Raw genomic sequence first — 20522 nt, 5'->3', positions numbered from 1 at the left:
CGACACTGCGTCCATATTTTGAGATAAGATGTTTGTTGGAAGTGGTCAACTGGAAACCCTACATCTCAGTCCTTTAGGAGGTCTGTCGCGGCTTGAATAGCTCACTGGTAACGTCTCTAACTATGAAGCTAAGTGACACAGGATCGAACCCGTCAGGAAGCACCAGTTCCCTCAAAATTACTGGTACAGAAAACCTCTTCTGATAAAAAGGAAACTTGTTGAAATACTTTGTGCTGAAAATTCTATATTGTACCAAAAGTATAATATTGAATAGAGCTAATAATAACAATAAGTAAATGTTTCTATATGTTATCAAAACCCAGTGAAGAAGATGAAACATTTGTCAACAGCTAGTGTTTTATAAATAATTCTGTTTATCAATAAAATTGAAAGCATATTTACTTAAAAGTAAGCTAGTCAAAGTATGTCTTATTAGACAAAATTGTTAATATTTTTTTAAACGTTAGACAAAAGCAACTGGATATAAATCCGGATTCAGCAATCAGTGAAATAGATTAAAATTACATTGTTGCTAACATCAATATTATGGTGGTACAAACAGGAACGAATGTTCAAGATAATGTTTTTTCTAATTCAGAAATCAATTGTTAGAAGGGTTTATCTAACTACACTCCATCTCATTTGTTAATATTTTTAGGATTCCTAATGCATGTAGAGCTTCAGTTGGTAATGTTTCTTCATATGTGACAAACTTTTTAGAAGAATTTCATTTCTATAGAAAACGATTTTATGTTCTGTTTCTTTTGACCATAATGGTACCGTTAATCTGAGGTATTCTGAGGATCTAGGAACCTGTCCCAAACAGTAATTGTATCTCTCTACCCTGACATTCATCTGATTACATGATTTGGCATCAAATAAGGGAATTCCCATTTTGGAATCCTATTTTTGATATTCACCACTGTAAACCTAATGGTGTTATTTGTATAAAAATCAACCTCTATATGGAATCGTTCTAATTCCCTCTGTTGTTTGTTAACGTTAAGAGATGACTACGGTACTTAATTTAACTCTCGGGTACACAACTCCATTTCATTTCGCCTTCACTTATAGTTAACTTTTCTTACAAACGCTTTAGGTTCATTGTTTACTCTGAATACGGATACGACCATGTTTAATTTAACCTGTTTGTCTTCTGTCTTCATGAAAAGCTGTTCATATCTGTTTACCAGATTTTAAGCAAATGTGATCTACTTAGATAGAACATGCACTACCTCGCAATCTATATATTTCTTTAACTATATCAGTTTTTTTACAGGTACTAGTTTTTATATTAACAAAAAGTCAGGACAGTCAAGAAATACTAGTTGATAATTAACAGCTTCGATCATTTTAATAAACCTGATACTATCGTAAATAGTGTCTACCAGATCAAATCCATCTCGTTTCCTAGTAACAAAGTTGTCATTAGCACATCTTAAATGAATTCTTGTCATTATTATTATAATAATTTTATTACTTATGTTACATAATAACTACTATCAATTTCATTATTTTAACTGTAGAATCACAGTTACTCAGTAGCCGTGATGCACGTACATGTGTGTCATTTTCACAACACATGAAGTTGTGTGGCTTTTTAGTTGCTCACGCTACCCCTTACCGTAAGGAAAATACATGTTTCGTCCACATGATCACCGCACATCATATCGGAGATCACACAAAGAAGCACCCCTATCCGGGTACTTTAAGAACCGACCAGACCACTACCCACATTCCAATCGTCTACAGCATCCAAGAGGAAGAGCCCAGCCACTCCTAAGACTCAGCATAGGTAGCAGAGCTACGCGCTAGCTAACTGTCATAGCAGACAACAGCCCATAGTCCTCAGAGTCTTTACGAAACCAATCGGATCGTTCAAGAATCCAAATAAAGCCAGAGGATGGATCCAGCCACGGCAGAAGACTCTTGAACGTACACGTTATCATGGTGGTAACTACTATACCCTGGTTTAGCATCCAAACCATACCATCCCAGTAGACCAATGCAGATGGGTAGAAGTCAGATGTAGCCCTCCTACATATTCCTACGACAAGCACTACCCGGATACATAACAGCTACACATGAGACTCTTTTTCGTTACAGAGTATCGACGGCAAATAGCTGCAGCATTACAAAGAGACCACGTGTCTGTAAACCACGAAGATATGGACGCCACAGCTACTATCACCCTCTAAAGAACTAAGTACCGTAAATCATTTGTCCAGAGTTGTAATAAGTGAACACATCCCTTTGAAGATCAGGGTTTCAAGGTATGTATAAACTCTAGAATTCATCGATCCTAAAGACCAGCGCCGAGAAACCTTAGATGACGAAGCATTTGTCTACCATAATAGAGCTATAGTTACTCCTTTAGTTAGTGATTTATGAATTATTCTTTTTCCTCCATTATACTCATTACGGAGGACTTCGCAGATGACCTAGCCCTCCTATCTCATACACACGAACAAATACAGACGAAGACAACTAATGTTGCAGCAGCTGCCTCTACATCAATAGGCCTCAACATACGCAAACGAAAAAGCAAGATTCTAAAATACAACAAGCAGAACGCCAAGCCAATCACACTTGATGACGAAACTCTGGAAGATGTAGAAACATTCACGTACCTGGGAAGCATCATTGATGAACAAGGTCGATCTGATGCAGATGTAAAGGCGAGGATTGGCAAAGCAAGGGCAGCATTTCTACAATTGAAGAACATATGGAACTCAAAACAACTGTCAACTAATTTCAGAGTGAGAATCTTAAATACGAACGTCAAGACAGCCCTACTGTACGGAGCTGAAACGTAGAGAAATACTACATCCATCGTCAAAAAGGTAAAAGTATTTACAAACAGTTGTTTACGCAGAATACTCAACATCCATTGGCCGGATACTATCAGCAACAGCGTTTTATAGGAGAGAACAAACCAGCTTCCAGATGAACAGGAAATTAGGAAAAGACGTTGGAAATGGATAGGACATAAATTAAGGAAATCACCAATGTGCATCACGAGGCAATCCCTAACTTGGAATGGTGAAGGGAAGAGGAAAAAAGGAAGGCTAAAAAATACATCACGGCGGGAAATAGAAACAGATATGGAAAGAATGAATAACATCTGGAAAGAACTGGAAAGGATTTCACAGGACACGGTTGGATGGAGAATGGTGGTATGCTGCCTATGCTCCTCCACGAAGGGTAACAGGCGTAAGTAATTACTGATCACAGAACTGTTACCCGTTTGGTTGGGACGCACTACATAAAACTGAGTTCAAAATTTGATTTTACACATCCAATTTCCTTCATACTATTCTATATAAATGTGCTCCAGCAAGAGTATTCAATTTAACTTTAATTCTAAATTTTACATTTCAGTATAATACTGCAAATTAAGAAATTTTTTTTATATTTTTGTGTAACTCAATATCTAACTCATGTTTTTTTATTCTAAGCAAATCGGAGGTAAAATGATATACTATATATTTCATTTTATTACTTTAATTATTATCATTGTTATACATACTACTTATAATATCAAATTCTAAAATCAGAGTTCTACTGGTATTAATTAAAACTCATATTTCCAGATTAAACAACTACCACCCTAGTAAAAAAAATACTCAAATTAAAAAAAATTTTAATATTAATGGAAAGATCACGTGATGGATAACATTGATTATGAGTTTATTTTTCAGTGTGTGTTTTTTTTGGGGGGAGGGTAGGGGTGGGAGGGGTTGCTAGTAAATGAAATAAATAGGTTACGCCTAAATAAAAAAACATGTACTGAATAGGATATAATGAAACCAAATCTACTTTCATATTAAAAATTCTAAATATAATTTTTTTCGAAATACTTTGTTTGATAGTCAACGTAAGCTTCCTAAAAATCATAATAAGGACAATTTTTTATTTTTGTATTGTTTGAATCTTTCCAGGAATGTTTAGGACTGAAATTGGTCAGTCTCTTTTTGGCATATGTTTATCCTGTGCGGACTGCCTCGATATTATCTTAAGTCACAAGCATCATAAGCAAAGATAGATTGTGGCTACCAGTAGAATCCAAGACTCGCGTTTCGTCCTATTTGGGACTCGTTGGCTGGAAGTACTTGTATTCAGGCATATGTTCACTCCAATACTCGAACCCAGTATTATTCGCTTCAAACGCCATTCACTTGATTACTGAGTCCAGAAAGCCAGTTGCTTGTTCAGTGGGGTGGATCGAACGATACTGGGTTTGAGTCTCAGCGTGAATGTCAGATCTAGTATGGAGATACATTCAGCTGAAGAGTTCCAAACAGGATAAGACATGAGTCTTGAACCTTGTTCCTAGATACCATCTATCCCTGCTTAATAACGATGACCATCTCTTCGATCTAAATTTAAGTTAGTCGACAGTATACTAGGACACATTCAACTCAGTTGCCCGAGTTGTAACTAATATTCGTTCAGATGACTTCAGCATATCAGTATAATATCAAGTAGATAATAACTTGAAGACCATTATCTACCTTAAAAGTCTCACCAACCCAGATACTTTGAAGTGCCTTAACACATCCATCAGATATATAGCCCTTCAAAGGCTATTCTCGACATTTGTTCGAAAAATATAATCGTAAAAGAAATGAAACTACAAGTAATACTGAATAATTCTCATAAACATTGTATGCGCGAACAATATTCTTGGGTTAACATGAAAAAACAATCTCCTGTTTTATATATCTCACTTTCAATTTCATACAACAACTACAAGTGAACCAGTTTGACAACATTCTTCATTATAAGTCTTTGACTCCACACTAACTATTGTAAAAATCACCGTAATTCTATGCTTGGAAACATTTCGTATCTTGTCCCTTTATCTAAATTGGCTTTCTTTGCCACACAATATAAGCATAACAACTTTATTCTACTGAGCGATACATTTAAGTAATGAATTTCTCTTTTTCAAGTAGGCTTATAGAAAAATAATCAGTTAAATTAGATTCCATTGTAAAATAAATGTTGAGAAACGTGATGAATTCTAATGAACCATAAAATTACCAGGGATATGGAATTATTTTCTATCAGTTATTATTAATACGAAATGGAACAGGGTCTAATATCCTCAAAAATAATCCTTTTTACTACTGATAAATTTTTGACGTTTAATTTAAATTTTGGAGCTTAAGTGGTTAATTTCAGTTTCAGAAGGAGAAGTCGTATTCAGGTTCTAATAGAGTCCTGAAGTATACTACTTTCGACTACGAAATGTAGGACAGTGTTTTTGCTTCAGTGCATTTAGTCATTCAAGGCACTTGATTTAAGTGAATTTCTAATTGAGGTCAGACACTGTGTTTAAAGTAAACGGTTACAAAGTTGTTCAAAACTGACCAGATTTTATGTCTTTAGCTGGTGGGTATCACAATTATTCTTGTTACTCAGAGCCTATACATATCAGTGAGGAGCCTAATTTTTGTGTAAGTGTTTTATTTCTCTTTACCGTGGGTAATAATCAGATACTTATTCGAAATTCAATCTTAATCTTTTATAGAGAAACTCACTTTTTCAACCAAGTAAGTAGTTCACTAAATGAACAACTTTTGGTCAATGAAGCACGACATAATGAGGTGATTACACAATCTAACTAGATAAACAATCCTCCACCAGTTAAATACAGTTGCATTCACTTGCATCAGTACATTCGTCTTTACTTCTCATCTAACCAAGTCCTATACTATACTGAAGTATAAACATCTTAAGATTTATCAAGCAACTACCATTTTTTATGTAAACGACATGGTCTGGCATACTGGCATACTAATAAACAGTTATTATGGTAATTTTGGATTATCAAAAGTTATTTCACTGCTCATTCGGTTGGTTTGTATTCGAAGAATGATCCCGAAAATGAACATCATAAACATCTTATAAGAAATGAATTTAGAATAAGTACATAATGTTGTTTTGTTATTCACATTTTAGGAAGGTAAATGTCAACATATTAAATCAACATCATTAACCTACTCGAAATCAATTATAGAGATTAAACTCAATGATGAAGAACAGTTGAAATATGTTTTATATGAACATGGACCAGTTTCAGCTGGTATAAATGTAGAGCAACAATTTATGAGATACAAGTAAGTCTTTGCAGGCTATCAAATATTTTTATATAGCTAAATAGAATGAGAAAAAATGGTTAGCGAATCTTGGATGAACCTAAGCAATGTACGCAAAGAATCAATGGACATTCATTGAATTAATTTTATTATTGTTGTTTTACCTTTAGTGGATTAATATATTCGTAAAATATTTCAGAATCATAAGAAGGCAAGGAGTTTTATGAACAAACTGACTAATAACATATGAAGATACTTAAGAACACTAAATATTATCATTTGGAGACTGAGACAATGGTGACTAACCATTATTATCCGCTTGACAGTATATTCGAAGTAATTTAAGTTTAATGACTTGAACTCACTTATTTTGGAAGTCTGATCAGCCCTAATTGGTTGGTCTCTGATGAAATCTCTGCACGTATTCAAAAAGCTTGTTTGGCTTTTGCTACTTTATGTCACCTATGACGAAGGCGAGATATCCGTCTATCAATAAAAGGACGAGTATACTGCTAGGCAGTTCTCTCTGTTCTACTTTACGGCTGTGAAACATGGCCATTAAGAGTAGAAGATACTCGTAAGCTACTAGTATTTGATCACAGATGTCTTAGAAATATTGCTCGTATCTGCTGTGATCACAACGTAAGTAATAGTGGGGTTAGACACAGGGTATTAGGGAATGATGGTAAATCAGTTGATGAGGTCATGAATCTTCATCGACTGAGATGGTTGGGCCACGTAATATGTATACCTGAACACTGAGTACCACGACGCGCTATGCTGACTAGTGTTGGGAATGGTTAGAAAGAAGTTAGTAGCAGCTAAATTAAAAAGTGATATCAGTCCATATAGTCACTAACTTCTGGTCTAAGTCATGTTGGCAGATGCAGACTACTTGGTTGGAGTCTGCGTGACCATCGTAACCAATGGTTGGAGACTCTAGGTGACATGACTCAGAATCGATCACAATAGCATAAGTGTATACACTCTTTATCTTCCCTTAAACCATGAGATTAAAATTATTTTATAGCTTTCTTTCTACGAACTAATTCTTTCTTCCTGTATCATATCCTCATATGCAATCATTTTTATAAATTACTACCACGGAATTGACTGCTTCTTTGAATTTGGTGTTCATCTTGTTATGACAATGAAGTATGACAACATGGACCGATGCATATATGTGACTGGTCCTACGTTGTAGATGATTGACTGACTGAGTGACAGCAGAAGGCCAAGAAAATTGAGTTTAAGAGAACATATAAGGAAATATAAACGAATTGTAAACCGGAAGAAACATACGGAATATGAAGGACAAGGGATGGAATTTTGCAAATGAACTATTCAATGTGTAGACCTCATATTTTACCAAGATAATCTGTAATTCCCTTTATTCGAACAATAAAAGCATATATCTTCATTAAATTCTCAGAAGGCACATGATTAGTTATAGTGGAAACGATCTATCTGCTCTAAATGATATGTCTGTTTAGAAATGATATTATCATCGTCATGTACGGCTCATAAAGCGCTACTGCTTTACTTCCTCGTAAGTTATGGAAAATAAACTGAAAATTATAATCAGTACATTACTTTAGAAATCTTAGAGACCTGAAAAACGAAACATAACCAAGTTCTTTTGAATTTAAAGTTCAGTGGGATTTTGTGAAACCCTTTTTAATAAAAGTCCGTTAAAGAAGTAATTTTTATCTCTCTCTAGGAGCGGCATATATCAATCCCAGTCTTGTTCGTCTACAGAAGTAAATCATGCAGTTTTGATTGTTGGATATGGAGAAGAAAATGGTGTACAATACTGGACTATTAAAAATAGCTGGGGTACATCTTGGGGAGAAGAAGGTTATGTAAGAATGCGTCGTAATTATAATAACATGTGTGGCATAGCAACTATGGCAAGTGTACCCAAACTATAGATACACTTCTCAAATTATCTGGATAAAAAGTAAAGTGTTGAGTTGATTCTTTGTTTAATACTGGGAAATTTTTCGCTTGCGATCATTCGAATGCAGTAATTCTACAATTACAAAAACTACTAATACTTCAAGGTTCAAAATATTCGGTATTGTAAGAGCATTGTTTTGTAGGAGTGACGGTACATCATCTAATAATACACCATATTTGTGGCAGTATACCTGCTCCCGTTACCAAATTTTAAAGTATCTGTAGAATACCTAAAAATAAGGCTCTTTTATTATTATTTTTACGGTTACTATAACCGTACATTTTCCATGCAGTTTTCATTATCTTTGATGAAGTTCTTGATTTACTTGAAAGGCCTGTTCCCTTCAACGCATTGTTATCAAAACAGCGCTCAACATTTCATGAAATTCCTTAGCATTTTTTTTTCGAAATTCACCAGAATTTCATTGTTTACTGAATAATTAGAAATCATGACTTCTGGAAAATTCCAAGTGCTTTGATCAAACGAAAGACATAAAAGTATTGCTACAAATTAATATTTTAAATAAGATAATGATTATATAAAAAGGTAATATAAAAAGTTATTTTATGACCAGAGTTCTCGTATGCATTCGGCAGAATAGCATATACGATTTCTAAAATTCTACTCATAAGGATTATCACTAACTATTATCAAGTTATCATGTCTTAAACGAAAAACCATTGAATTATCTGCGTTACTTTTCCAAGCTGTTGTATTATCTTACTACTGATAATCCTTTCGCCTTTCCTAAACTAGTCTTGTAGATGATTATTTCATGTAATTATGTTCCTATCATTTTATTCGTATTAGATGGTACATTTTCATAGTACACTCATAATTACTATTCACTAAAAAGGCAATATAATTATTCGTGGAGTAAATCTCTTAATTAGGAATCTGGATTAGATAGAAATGTATGTTAACAAAACTCTGCCAACTAATATTATTCGAAAATAGTTGAATTCATGAAACGATATAAGCTAGACCACCATTGAAAACCTGGAATCACTGGAGGGCCGTTCTGTTCGATTACAGGACTCTTCAGCAGTGTACATCCACTACCCGGGCCGGTATCCGACGGTGTTCATGTCTAACTTCAATCGATCTGTAGTGACTTGGCTTCGTTAATCAATCCCCTTTGTAAACGTTATTGTATAAATCCCAACGCTTTTTGAAATTAGAAGGCAATAAGGAGCAGCAACTACAGTTTATTAGCGGATAGCACAGACCACAAAGCTGTAAGCACATTGAGCGAATTTGAAACGGAGAGACGAATGTGTGTCTGCGAACAAATACAGAGGCAAATTTATAGTCAAATGGAATAAGGCGCAGCTAGGCAAGGTAAAGACTAATAATAGGATTCGCGTATAGATATATATATATACATGGATAAGAGATCGGTTCATCGAGCGATATTTAAGCTACCAACATCTTAGCTCGAGTCTATCATGATATCTAGCATACACATTTATACAGATATGGTAGTGAACATGATAATGGAAAGAAATATGAGAATGTTACTGTTCGAATAACATATTCTGTTAAGTTAGTAAAAGGGCTTAACCAAAGTTTAACCATAATCTAAATTGATTGTAAGAGAGTTGCTGTAGTTCCATGATCTTGTGCAATCTTAACACAATCTCCACAAATCCTCATACTGATAACAATCATGTGCTCACTAGTGACCAGTGGAATCAAATCCGTGTCGGGTGTGAGACAGTTATCTGCCTCGGACAATGGATGAAAGGTAACGAAGGATCACAGATCGATTGATTTTAGACATTGATACCGTTGGATGCCGGCTTAGTGGTCTAGAGCTTACGCGTTCTCATGTGAAACTGAAGGTCCTGTGTTTGAACCCCGTGTGAAGTGTCGTAGGTGCCCACTCCTGAGGAATCTCAGCGGTTAAAATACTACAGTTTCCACAAATCCCCATACTGATTATTCAAAGATACTTTTTTATGTAATTAAACCAAATAAACTCAAACCTAGAACCTGTATACTTCCAACAAGTCGATGTTTAAAGTTTACAAAACATATATATGCTGGGATGAAAACAAATAAGAAATAATTTAAATGGAAATCGAATAAATTGCTTTGTCACTGATATTTTATTGGTTTAGGAATTATTTGCACATTTTTGACATTTATATTCAGTTGTTCAAATACCTTGGTTTAGTAGGAAACTAACAGGGTGGGTTGCCTCATATAATAAATATAAAACTTTCAAAGACTGTCATAAAGATTACGATGCTTTATGACTTTGTTTTCTGTGGACAGTCAAATTGTGTGCAACCAGTGTACAAACGTTTTCATTTATTCATATGTTGACAGAAAGCTGTTGATGATTAGAACAGGCTTAAGACCATAAATAGTACTCTTACATTCTGTTCACTTTAGAAAAGACTTTAATGAAAGGAGTGCATATGGACTAGGTTGAAATTACCTTTGAATGATTAGAAGACGAAACATCTATCTTAGTGTGCTGAATTTCCCACTTTTGTTCGTCTCAATAGTAATAGTTCGATGCTCGGCTTTTTTTTAAAACCAATTTGGATGCCTCCTCGAGTTCGTTATTTTATTAAAATACTTCGTCACCACGATTACTTAATTTATCAGTTCCAACATTCTTCACATTTGGGTTAGAAATCGCTGATCACATGTCCTGATTAGAAACGTTCCTTTAACAACAGTATTGACTATCTATGTGTTAAATTATGTGTTTTCCAGTCACTACTCTGGTTATTTATTTTCGATCGTGAATTATTGACCCAGTATAGAGTTTCAATTGAATATCCGGTTCAGTGGTAATGTTGTCTGTATTCCCGGTAATTTTGTCGCATTAAAGTAGATTATTTGAGAAAACCGAAAATTCATGCGCCTGTTGTTTAAGTTTCTAATCACCACGACTGACTTAAAACTAACTTTAAGCGTTAGCCCACTTTCAAACACCACGTCATCACTCTTATATGCTTCTTGTTCACCACGGTCAACCAATGTTATTATACAACAACTCTTGTTACAAATTGTATTTGTTTGTATTCTATGGAACGTCGTTTCACCTCATGGAAGTGGCTTTTACCAAACCAGTTCAGTTTGTAAAGTATAAACGAGCATTTATCACAGCAACAGGCTTAGGCGATAGTGCAAACGATTGTCGACTTAAATAGGCTTACTCAGGAAAGCGATTGTTGTGAATTAATTGCTACATTTTAGCACCTGACAAAAACGCGCAGCAACATACTGTAGAGCAGCTTACTGCAATTAATAACAAGTAAACTTTCGAAGTTCTAGATAAACAAAAATGTCAAGAACTTGCTGCAGATTTGCAAGATTTTCAGAAGAATTAAACGAATTTTCCACATTAAAATTACAAGTGATCAAGAAAAGGTGTTTCAGATTTCTTGTAGATATAATGCTGCGCCAAGGAATACGGGTAATACGGATAACATGTGTCTTCTGTTTGTTAAAGGTATTTTGTTATTGGCCAAATAAACAACAATTTCGAACGTTATTTATCCTAGCTTCTTCAAGCACTGAGGTTTAACAAGGAGAGTTTCTCTATGTATATACTATGTTTGGCACTAATCCACTTGGATGCTTAAAATTGTGACTGTGTTGATTAGTCCTTATATTGTTCCGCTAGGTGTTCTAATATTTCATGGTGATCTACAGGAAGTCCAAAGCTTACATCGATTGCAAATCCACATAAAATTGTAATCTCAATACCACTCAACAACCCACAAATTAATGTAGTTGAACATTTAAGCTATGAGATAAACGATCATAGTGAACAACATTTCTTCAGTCTGACAACAGAATCACAGTTATTAAAGAAAGTGAAACCAGAAACCAAGTATCATCTAACTTTAAGTGATTGTACTTGATGAGCTCTCATAGTTATATTCTAGAGATTGATAATATAGTGCTTCTGACCAGGAAACGATTACTCTTCATGATTTATCATTTGTGCATTAGGGAGTCAGATGGAGAGTGCCAAAGTGGCAAGCTCAAATTCTGAATGAACGCACCTGCAAAACTGCGTCAACGAATAGCCTTTTAGAACCGCTTGTGAAAAGACAAATGCTCTCATTTCACGTCATCGCCTATCAGGCTCCATTAAGTCTCTAGAAGCAGTAAACTTGTAGTGGCATTGGTTCATAGATGCACAATCTTTGAAACTGAATATACGCATGATTTTTGGGAGTATTCAAATCAATGGGATAACCAGGAATTCCTAAAACAATGCAATATAAGTCTGACATGACTTAGCCCTTGTGGAAAAGCACAGATCGCCCACCAGCACACTCCATTCAACCTTGTCCTAGACAATCCTTTCCACTTATTTCCAGTTGCTACTCATCCTTTCCACGTCTCCTTCCAATTCTCGACGTCTTGTATTCTTTAGTCCTCCTCTCTTCCACTTACCTTCACGATTCTTAGTTAGGGGTTGCTTCTTGATGCATTCTTGATGATTTCCTCAATATATATCATATCCATCTCCAACGCCTTTCCCCATTTCCCTCTTCAGATGGAACCTGGTTTGTCCTCTCTCACAGCTGCCTGTTGCTGATGGTATCCGGTCAACGGACATTGAGTATCTTACTTAGACAATTGTTTATAAATACTTGTACCTTTTTGATGTTGGATGTGGTAGTAGTCCCGGTTTCAGCTCCGTACAGTGGAACTGTCTTGAAGTTCTTATTGAAGATTGTGACTTTGATATTGGTTGACAGCTGTTTTGAGTCCCATATGTTGTACAGCTGTAGAAATGATGTCCTTACTTTACAAATCCTCACCTTTACGTCTGCATCAGATCTACCTTGTTCATCGATGATACTGACCATGTATGGGAAAGTTTCCAACTCTTATAGAGATTTTCCATCAATAATGATTGCGTTGGTGTTCTCTGTGATGTATTTCAAGATCTTGTTCTTTCCCTTGTGTATGTTGAGTCCTAGTGATGTAGAGGCTTCTACCACACTGATTGTCATGACCTGCATTTGTTTGTGTGTAGAGGGTGTAAGAACTAGGTCATCTGTAAAGTTCAAGTCGTTTAATTGATTCCGAGCTGTCCATTGTATCCCGTGCTTCCATTGAGATGTGGAAGTTTTCACAAACTATCGAACCACCAGAAGAAAGAGAAAGGGTGAGAGTAATCAACCTTGTCTGACACCAGTCTTCACCTAGAATGAATTTGTCAGCTGTCCTCCATCGACGACTTCTCAGTGTTGATCGTCGTATAAATTCCGAACGATGTTGACCATTTTCTCTGCCACTCATACCAGAGTGTCGAAGAAGTTCTCATAATGCCCTCCTATTCACTTTTTCAAACGCTATCTCATAGTCACGAAAGTTGATGTATAGTGACGAGTTCCACTCAATTGATAGTTCAACGATGATCTGTATTCTCATGGTTTGATCTGTGTACGGTCGATCCTTACGGTATCCAACCTGTTGATCTCGAAACTGTACGTCTACTGAATCTTTCGTCCGGTTCAACAACACTGTTAAAAACTCCCTGGTACCGATAGTAGTGCGATGCATCTGCAGTTCTCACGATTGCTCAGATCTCCTTTCTTCAATATCTTATCGTGGGTTCAGTGGGGTTGGTCTACCTATCTGCTCCTCTGTTCCTGAATATCAGTGATTGTCTTGCTACTTTGTCCTTGGCCGACCTCTGCGGTTTATCATGTTTTCCTGCTAGTTTCTTCACTGAGTCATATAGTTGTTTCATATTCCTTACTCATGAAAGTTTTTCTGCTGTCGTTGCTAGCTCTTCCACGTATCTCTGCTTGTCGACTTTAATGCTCATCTTCACTTCATTTTTTTCTCCTGTATATCCAGTTTTTGCCTTGACTTTTTCTGTTCTTGTTTAGCTGTTGTTAGTTGCTGTCTCCCTGGTCTTCTTTTCTTGAGTTACATGCGTGGTTTCGATAGAGATCCATTTCTTATGATGGTGCTTGTGAGGTCTAGAACCTCCTGACACATTGAAATTAGTGCTTTGTTGATCCTTTTCCAATTTTCCTCCAAAGGGTTTCATCTTCTTTCAGAAGATCTTAGAAGGCTTGGAACCTGTTGTCGTGAATTATCTTTAATTCGTTAAGTTTGTCAGTAGCTCGAAGGAAGGCTGTACTGAACCTTTGTAATGCTATTTGTTAAGTGTTTCTTTAGCTTCAGTTTAGTCTTAACAACCACCAGGTGGTGATCCGAAGCTATGTCAGCTCCTATCTGTGTTCTCATGTCTTCCATTGACCATCCGGATTTCTCAGTGGTGCAAATATGATCGATGTGGTTCTATGTAGTGTGACCCTGCGAGACCCATGGAGCTTTGTTTATGCGTTTGTGGGGGGAGACAGGCAGAAATAGATGACAATCAAATCTAAAGAAACCATCAGTTCGCACAAATATCTCATCCGCTACAGGTTGATTGGGAATTCAAACTTCTGTAACATATTGTACTTCTTCTTAGTCTCGTAGTGTGTCTGTCCGACTGTGTATTGGATGTAGACTCCGTATGAACTAGAGCATACCCATTAGTATTGGAACTAGAAACCGAAATTGGAACATACTCACCTCGTTCCTTGCAACGAATTTGGTTGTTGTGACTGGTTTGCATATCGACCACAGACATATTAAGCTGTTTTAATAGACATTTCATAAAATGTGGAAAATGTTTCTTTTACGAAGATTGCTTTGTTTAAACAACTTCATCATTGTTTCTTTTGTGTCCGATCTACTAATTATTTACTGAGGGAATTCAGCTGCTCTACTATCTAGGCCTCTTAACTTTGCAGCAGTAGTAGAATTGAAGTTTGTTTCCAAGGTTTTGAAATTTCTTGCTTGCACATAAAAATAGGTAACTTTGGAGTCGTGAATTATTTTCCTCACTCCAACTCCGTAGTTAGCAAGTTATCAAGCACTTCATTAGAACTATTCCCAGTGACCAATAGGGAAAGCTGACCCTAAATCATTCTTAAATTTTATAGACCTAGTATAGACGGCCCATGCGCAGTAATCAGAAATCTACAATTTATAATTAAAGAATTATCAACTCTGACCAACAAATCACAACACCGAGGAATAGATAGCCTATTACCTACAAAACTAGATATGGAAACTTTGGAAGGCATGATTATAACATCAGGACTAGGTGACTTCAGCCTCCCGACCGGAATGATGGACTTGATACTATCAGTGTCAACAATAAAATCGTGGAAAGCACCACTGGACAGACATAATCGTTTTTGAATATGAAGTGAATTACTGGAAGTTGTAAATAAGGATAGCATATGACTATTACATGTCGGCGGCTTATGCTCCATTGGGAGTAACAGGCGTAAGTAAGTAAGCAAGATGACTATTAGAATCACCCAAATTAAAAAGATCAGAATTAGAAATTCTAGTTTACTTGAAACGAAATGAAAACTAGCTTTACAAACTGACGTAGTATGTCCAATTTTGCCACATTTAGGGCATTTAGCATTACAAAATACATATGAATTACATAGGCAAAAATCGCCACAGGACGAATATTTACCAAACTTGTGCTCACCTTTATGACTTGCTTTGCAATTCCTCAATGAATTGTGAACTATACGTCCTTGAGTACACATAGGATTGAGATAACTAAGTAATGTAGTGGAATTCTTGATGTCTTGGGAGCAAACTTCATTCAATGCATCATAATTATTACACTCAACTCTAGCATCTTGAAAAGAACATTTACGGGTGGTCACTTTGTGTAACTTCTTCCTTTTCATAGCAAATATGTCATTCCATCACCAGCGCAAATGTGTTCTTTGGAAGTCCTAAATAGCATGGTCCTGGTTGTCACGTTAGGACGAGTCTATATAGACAATGATGTGACTTCCATACAATATCTTATAGATTAGAAAGTCACATCATAGCAAATCAACAGTTTTGGGATTAGGTCTATTGTTTTTGTAGCAAGGACAAATGCGCTCAATACCGATGCAACCAATTATCTTATAAACTTATTTTATGTTCCTCAGACAATGTACGAAAACCTTGTTCACAAATCTCATTATTTCTGTCTCATATTAAACATTATTATTATTCATAAATAGCTTATGGGTATATAAGTGTTGTAAAAAGCCATTACAGGTTTCTTCAGAAATACAATAACACACAAATTTCAATAATGTTAGTATAGTATTTGCCATGTTTGAAAAAAAAGACAGGTTCGGTGTAATTGAGAAGAATATTGATTTGACTTTAAGGAAGAAAAGAGATAAAATAAGGGAACAAAAATGGAGGAAACGCGAAATACGCAAATGGTTTAATAGGCATGTTTGTTAACACAACAAAAACAAGAGCTTATGTATGTACCGCCAAGTGAATAACAAAACGATCAAAAATAAGTAAATAAATAGGAAAATAACTTATCATCGCGGTAAGATATAACGGTGGAATAAGTGTTTGTGCATTAGTAGTTTGGTGTCCACTCGGGTAGACATACGTAAATTTATGTAATAGGATACAGATATTAGCATAAACTTTTGTGCAATAGTAATTCAACACAATGCTAAAAAAGTCAAGAATAATTGCAAAAGGTAATCTAATATAAATTTCTATGTGTTATTTATATGTGATGAAGATAAAATGAATCTGAGTTATTCTCGCGCGGTGAGGTCGTGGGTGCGCACTGCTGAGGAGTCCCACAATAGGACGAAACGGCCGTCCAGGGCTTCTAGGTTTTCCTTGGTGGTCTAGCTTCAATTGACTAACGCTTGCAACCATGTCACAAAAGTAAAAGCGAAATAGTGATGGGCCAATCACACTTCCTTGTATAACCTCACTGGCTACATTCACAAGCTTAAAGTAGCAAGATCCAAGATCTGTGTAATCTGATCAAGTAATTCCAAATGCGATGTGATGCATGGGCGTTTAGTCATTAACCCGTTTTGCAATGGCCTAATCAGGCCAGCTGAGAGTAAACTTGATAACAGCTGTTTGTGGATGATTTTTTCCGTGGTCCTTGATAGCACGGATGTCAAATTATACACAAGTTAACTCTCATTTAATCACATTCATATTTAACACACATATATGACCCGTACGTTTCGTTTTTTGTAAAGGATGATATTACGCTCCATAAGTTCATCCTTACCCTTCCATTATGCTGCAAATAAGATAATGTTTTTTTGATACGTAAAATATACCCAGCATATCTTTTTCGTGTAATTTATCTTTAAATACGCACATACGTGAATCGTTTGTCCTTAAAACTCAGACGGTATGTGACTACTGAATCACCCCTAAGCAGAGACTAGCAATTCGTTAAAACAGAAATCCACATGATTGCTTTTAGAAAAATGTATTATATACATTGAGACTGGAACTTAGAAAGATGTGTGAAACAGAAAGACGAAGTTCCGAAGAACGCATACTGTGAATTCTCCAAAATACGGAGGTAAGATTTCATGTCATATCACGATTCGTTACGCGCGCTATTTAAAAAAGACAGTGGTATTTTTCCTCGTTGAGTAAATTCTATTGTTTTGATCGTTATTAACGTATCAAGACTGCTGTTTTTATACTTTGATTGAATTTCTTTCAGTTAAAGTATTCTATTAGAGTATCATTTTTGGTATCCTAAATAGTTTTATCGTCGGTACTCCAGAGTACCTTTGTTTTTCTATTGTGTCTGTTAGTACTTTAGTCCTAACTATTTATAGTTTTTTTCTACTTATAGTCAACACTCACTTTCGCATCCTAAAATGACTGGAAGATGCAACAAAAGCATTTGCCACCGCCCAGGATGTCGATATCCTGTTGATAGCGGCATGCAGTGCGATGAGTGCAAAGGTTGGTACCACGAAGTTTGCACAAATCTAACACCTGCAGCTTTCAAGTGGTTCAGTAAAAATGGGTGCGTATGGCTATGTCAACAGTGCTGTTTGGATGCAAATAGCTTGTTAACCGAGGCCATCTCAATAGTAAATGCCGCGAAAAAGTGTCCCGGCAAGCGCGGTCGGGATACATCAGTCAGAACTCAATCTGTCGACACACAGATTGACACAAGGCAGGCCCAAGTGAGTCCAAAAAATGCCGACCCACACTCTACAAAGGAGGAAGAACATCCTCCAAAGAGGTCTGTCACAACCAGAAACTCGCGCAAAAAAGTCTCTTCTATCCCTCGCATCAAAAATGGTGCCCAGAAGGGAACTTCCGGAAACCGAAACCGCAAGGCTCGATCGGTTTCCAGCGCGAAAGATGACCCAATCTCCCACGTCGTCCTGAACTTTCCGGAATCCCACAGTACGCCTGACGCGACTGTGGTTACCACTCCTAAGAACGTTGGCGATTGGGTACGGGTCGTAAGAAAAAAACGTCAAAATGACGTAAAAGGAAATCATACCCCCACCAAAAGGGTCGACAAGCCGAGGTCTGATCACAGTGACAGATCGGTCATTCTCCATAGAGTCAAGGAGAGTGACAGCTTAGAACCGAAAGCTCGTTTTGAGCATGACATTGTGTTGATAAAACAACTACTCAACCAAGTTATGCCCAAAAACATCCCCGGAGTCACCTTGCTAAAGGTGTATAGACTAGGAAATCTAGCGCATCTGAAACCAAATCAGTCTAGACTACTCAAAGTCGTTTTCAAATCCCTAAACGAACGCGACTTAATCTTAGAAAATGGACACAAATTAAAGGGTTCAGGAGTTTTTCTCCGTAAGGACTTACCGTTGGCGGACCGTGTTAAAAGACGGGAAGCCGAAAGGGAACTACAGCTCAGATTAGACGCTGGCGAAAAAGACCTGAAAATTGTAAATTTTCGGGTTGTGAGGCTTCGACAGAGGATGATGCCGAAGCCACTCTGGGTGAAGCACGAGGCCACCTAAATAGGCTTCGGATCTGTTATACCAACGCCCGGAGCTTACTAAATAAGCTACCGGAACTAGGTGTACAGATTGACTCAACTAGGCCAGACATAATCGCAGTCACAGAAACATGGCTGACGCCGTCTATAGATAGTAGGGAACTTGATTTCGAGGGTTTTACATTAGTAGGGGCCGATAGAACACAAACGCGTAAAGGAGGGGGAGTAGCTCTATTCATTAGGAATGCTATTCCATTCACCATTATCGACAGTGTATCCCATGAGAGTGGGACGTATGAATTAGTTTGCTGCCGCCTGAAATGCAGGGGGCAAGAGTTGCTACTTAGTTTGATCTATCGCAGTCCAAGCTGTGAGGCAAACGAGGTCCTGCTAAGCAGTCTCAACACTTTATCACGAAGTGATCGATGTCTAATCCTACGGGACTTTAATGCACCCATGGTGGACTGGGGAAACCTGCGGACTGAATCGTCAGTAAATTCCTTCGAACAGGAACTAGTTGATGCGGTAATCACATGTGCCCTGGTGCAACACATGAAGGAAGCAACTAGGTACGACCCGGGTTCTGCATCATCCTTACTAGATCTTATATTGACTCATTATGAGGACGACGTTGCAAACCTGGATTACATGCCACCCCTAGGCAAAAGTGATCATGCAGTTTTAAGCTTTGACTTCCATATAACTGTCGATCACGAGTACGCTTCAGCTCAATCCAGACCTAACGTCTGGAAAGCAAACATACCAGACATCATGAAATCAGCATCATCAGTAGATTGGAAAATAGACCCAGAGTCATCAATCGAAACGGCTTGGGACTTATTCCGGAATTTATACTTAAAAGTTACCGCCCCCCACATCCCTTGGACTACACCTAAGAGACCGAGAAACTCCCCACCGTGGTTAAGTAGGGAGGTTCGCATCCTTCTCCGTAAAAGAAGGAAAATGTGGGACAGATTTAGGTTACTGGGGACAGACGAGGCAAAATCTCAGTATCAAAAGGCTCGAAATACCTGTGCCCCAACCCTTCGTAAGGCCAGAAAGCTGTACGAAGAGAAAATCGTTAGGGAATCCATAGAATGCCCTAAACGCTCGTATTCGTATATAAACCAAAGGACAAAAAGAAGAAGAAATGTTCCTTCACTATGGGGAGACAGTACTGTCTCATCACTAGTGGAGGACGACTTTGGCAAAGCTCATGTATTCTCTAAATACTTTAGCGATGTATACACCATAGAAACACCCTTCTCACTAGTCCATGAAAATCCCCCCACACAAGCACTGGACAGCGTAACCATTAAAGAACTCGATGTCTTTGGTCTGCTAGTTAAGCTTGACATAGGTAAATCCACTGGACCCGATGAACTGCATCCTAGGTTACTAAAGGAATTAGCTAACTTTGTTGCGAACCCTTTAAGTGTATGTTTTAACCTATCCGTAACCCAGGGTCGTCTACCAAAAGACTGGAAGAACGCCATAGTAAGTCCAGTCTTCAAAACAGGTACAAAACATAAGCCTGAGAATTACCGACCAATTAGCCTAACTAGTGTGGTTGTTAAAATCTTAGAAAAGATTATTCGGAAGGAGCTGT

General features: G+C 37.0%; 1 protein-coding gene across 1 annotated transcript in view; it reads left to right on the top strand.

Annotated features, from left to right (window-relative positions):
- The window catches only part of Smp_149730 (SmCL2-like peptidase (C01 family)), a gene marked incomplete at both ends in the record, with an annotated part of 12324 nt that extends 4289 nt beyond the window's left edge, over positions 1-8035 (top strand). The window contains 3 exons of the mRNA XM_018790640.1: positions 2478-2655; positions 5972-6125; positions 7825-8035. Of these exons, the coding sequence (XP_018646152.1) occupies positions 2478-2655; positions 5972-6125; positions 7825-8035 (543 nt within the window). The remainder of the gene's footprint in view (positions 1-2477; positions 2656-5971; positions 6126-7824) is intronic.
- Positions 8036-20522: the final 12487 nt, after the last annotated feature.

This window comes from Schistosoma mansoni (assembly GCF_000237925.1).
Source record: "Schistosoma mansoni, WGS project CABG00000000 data, supercontig 0049, strain Puerto Rico, whole genome shotgun sequence".
NCBI classification, from domain to species: domain Eukaryota; kingdom Metazoa; phylum Platyhelminthes; class Trematoda; order Strigeidida; family Schistosomatidae; genus Schistosoma; species Schistosoma mansoni.
Note: the sequence above shows the minus strand (reverse complement) of the source record. Positions and strands in the feature narration are given on the sequence as shown.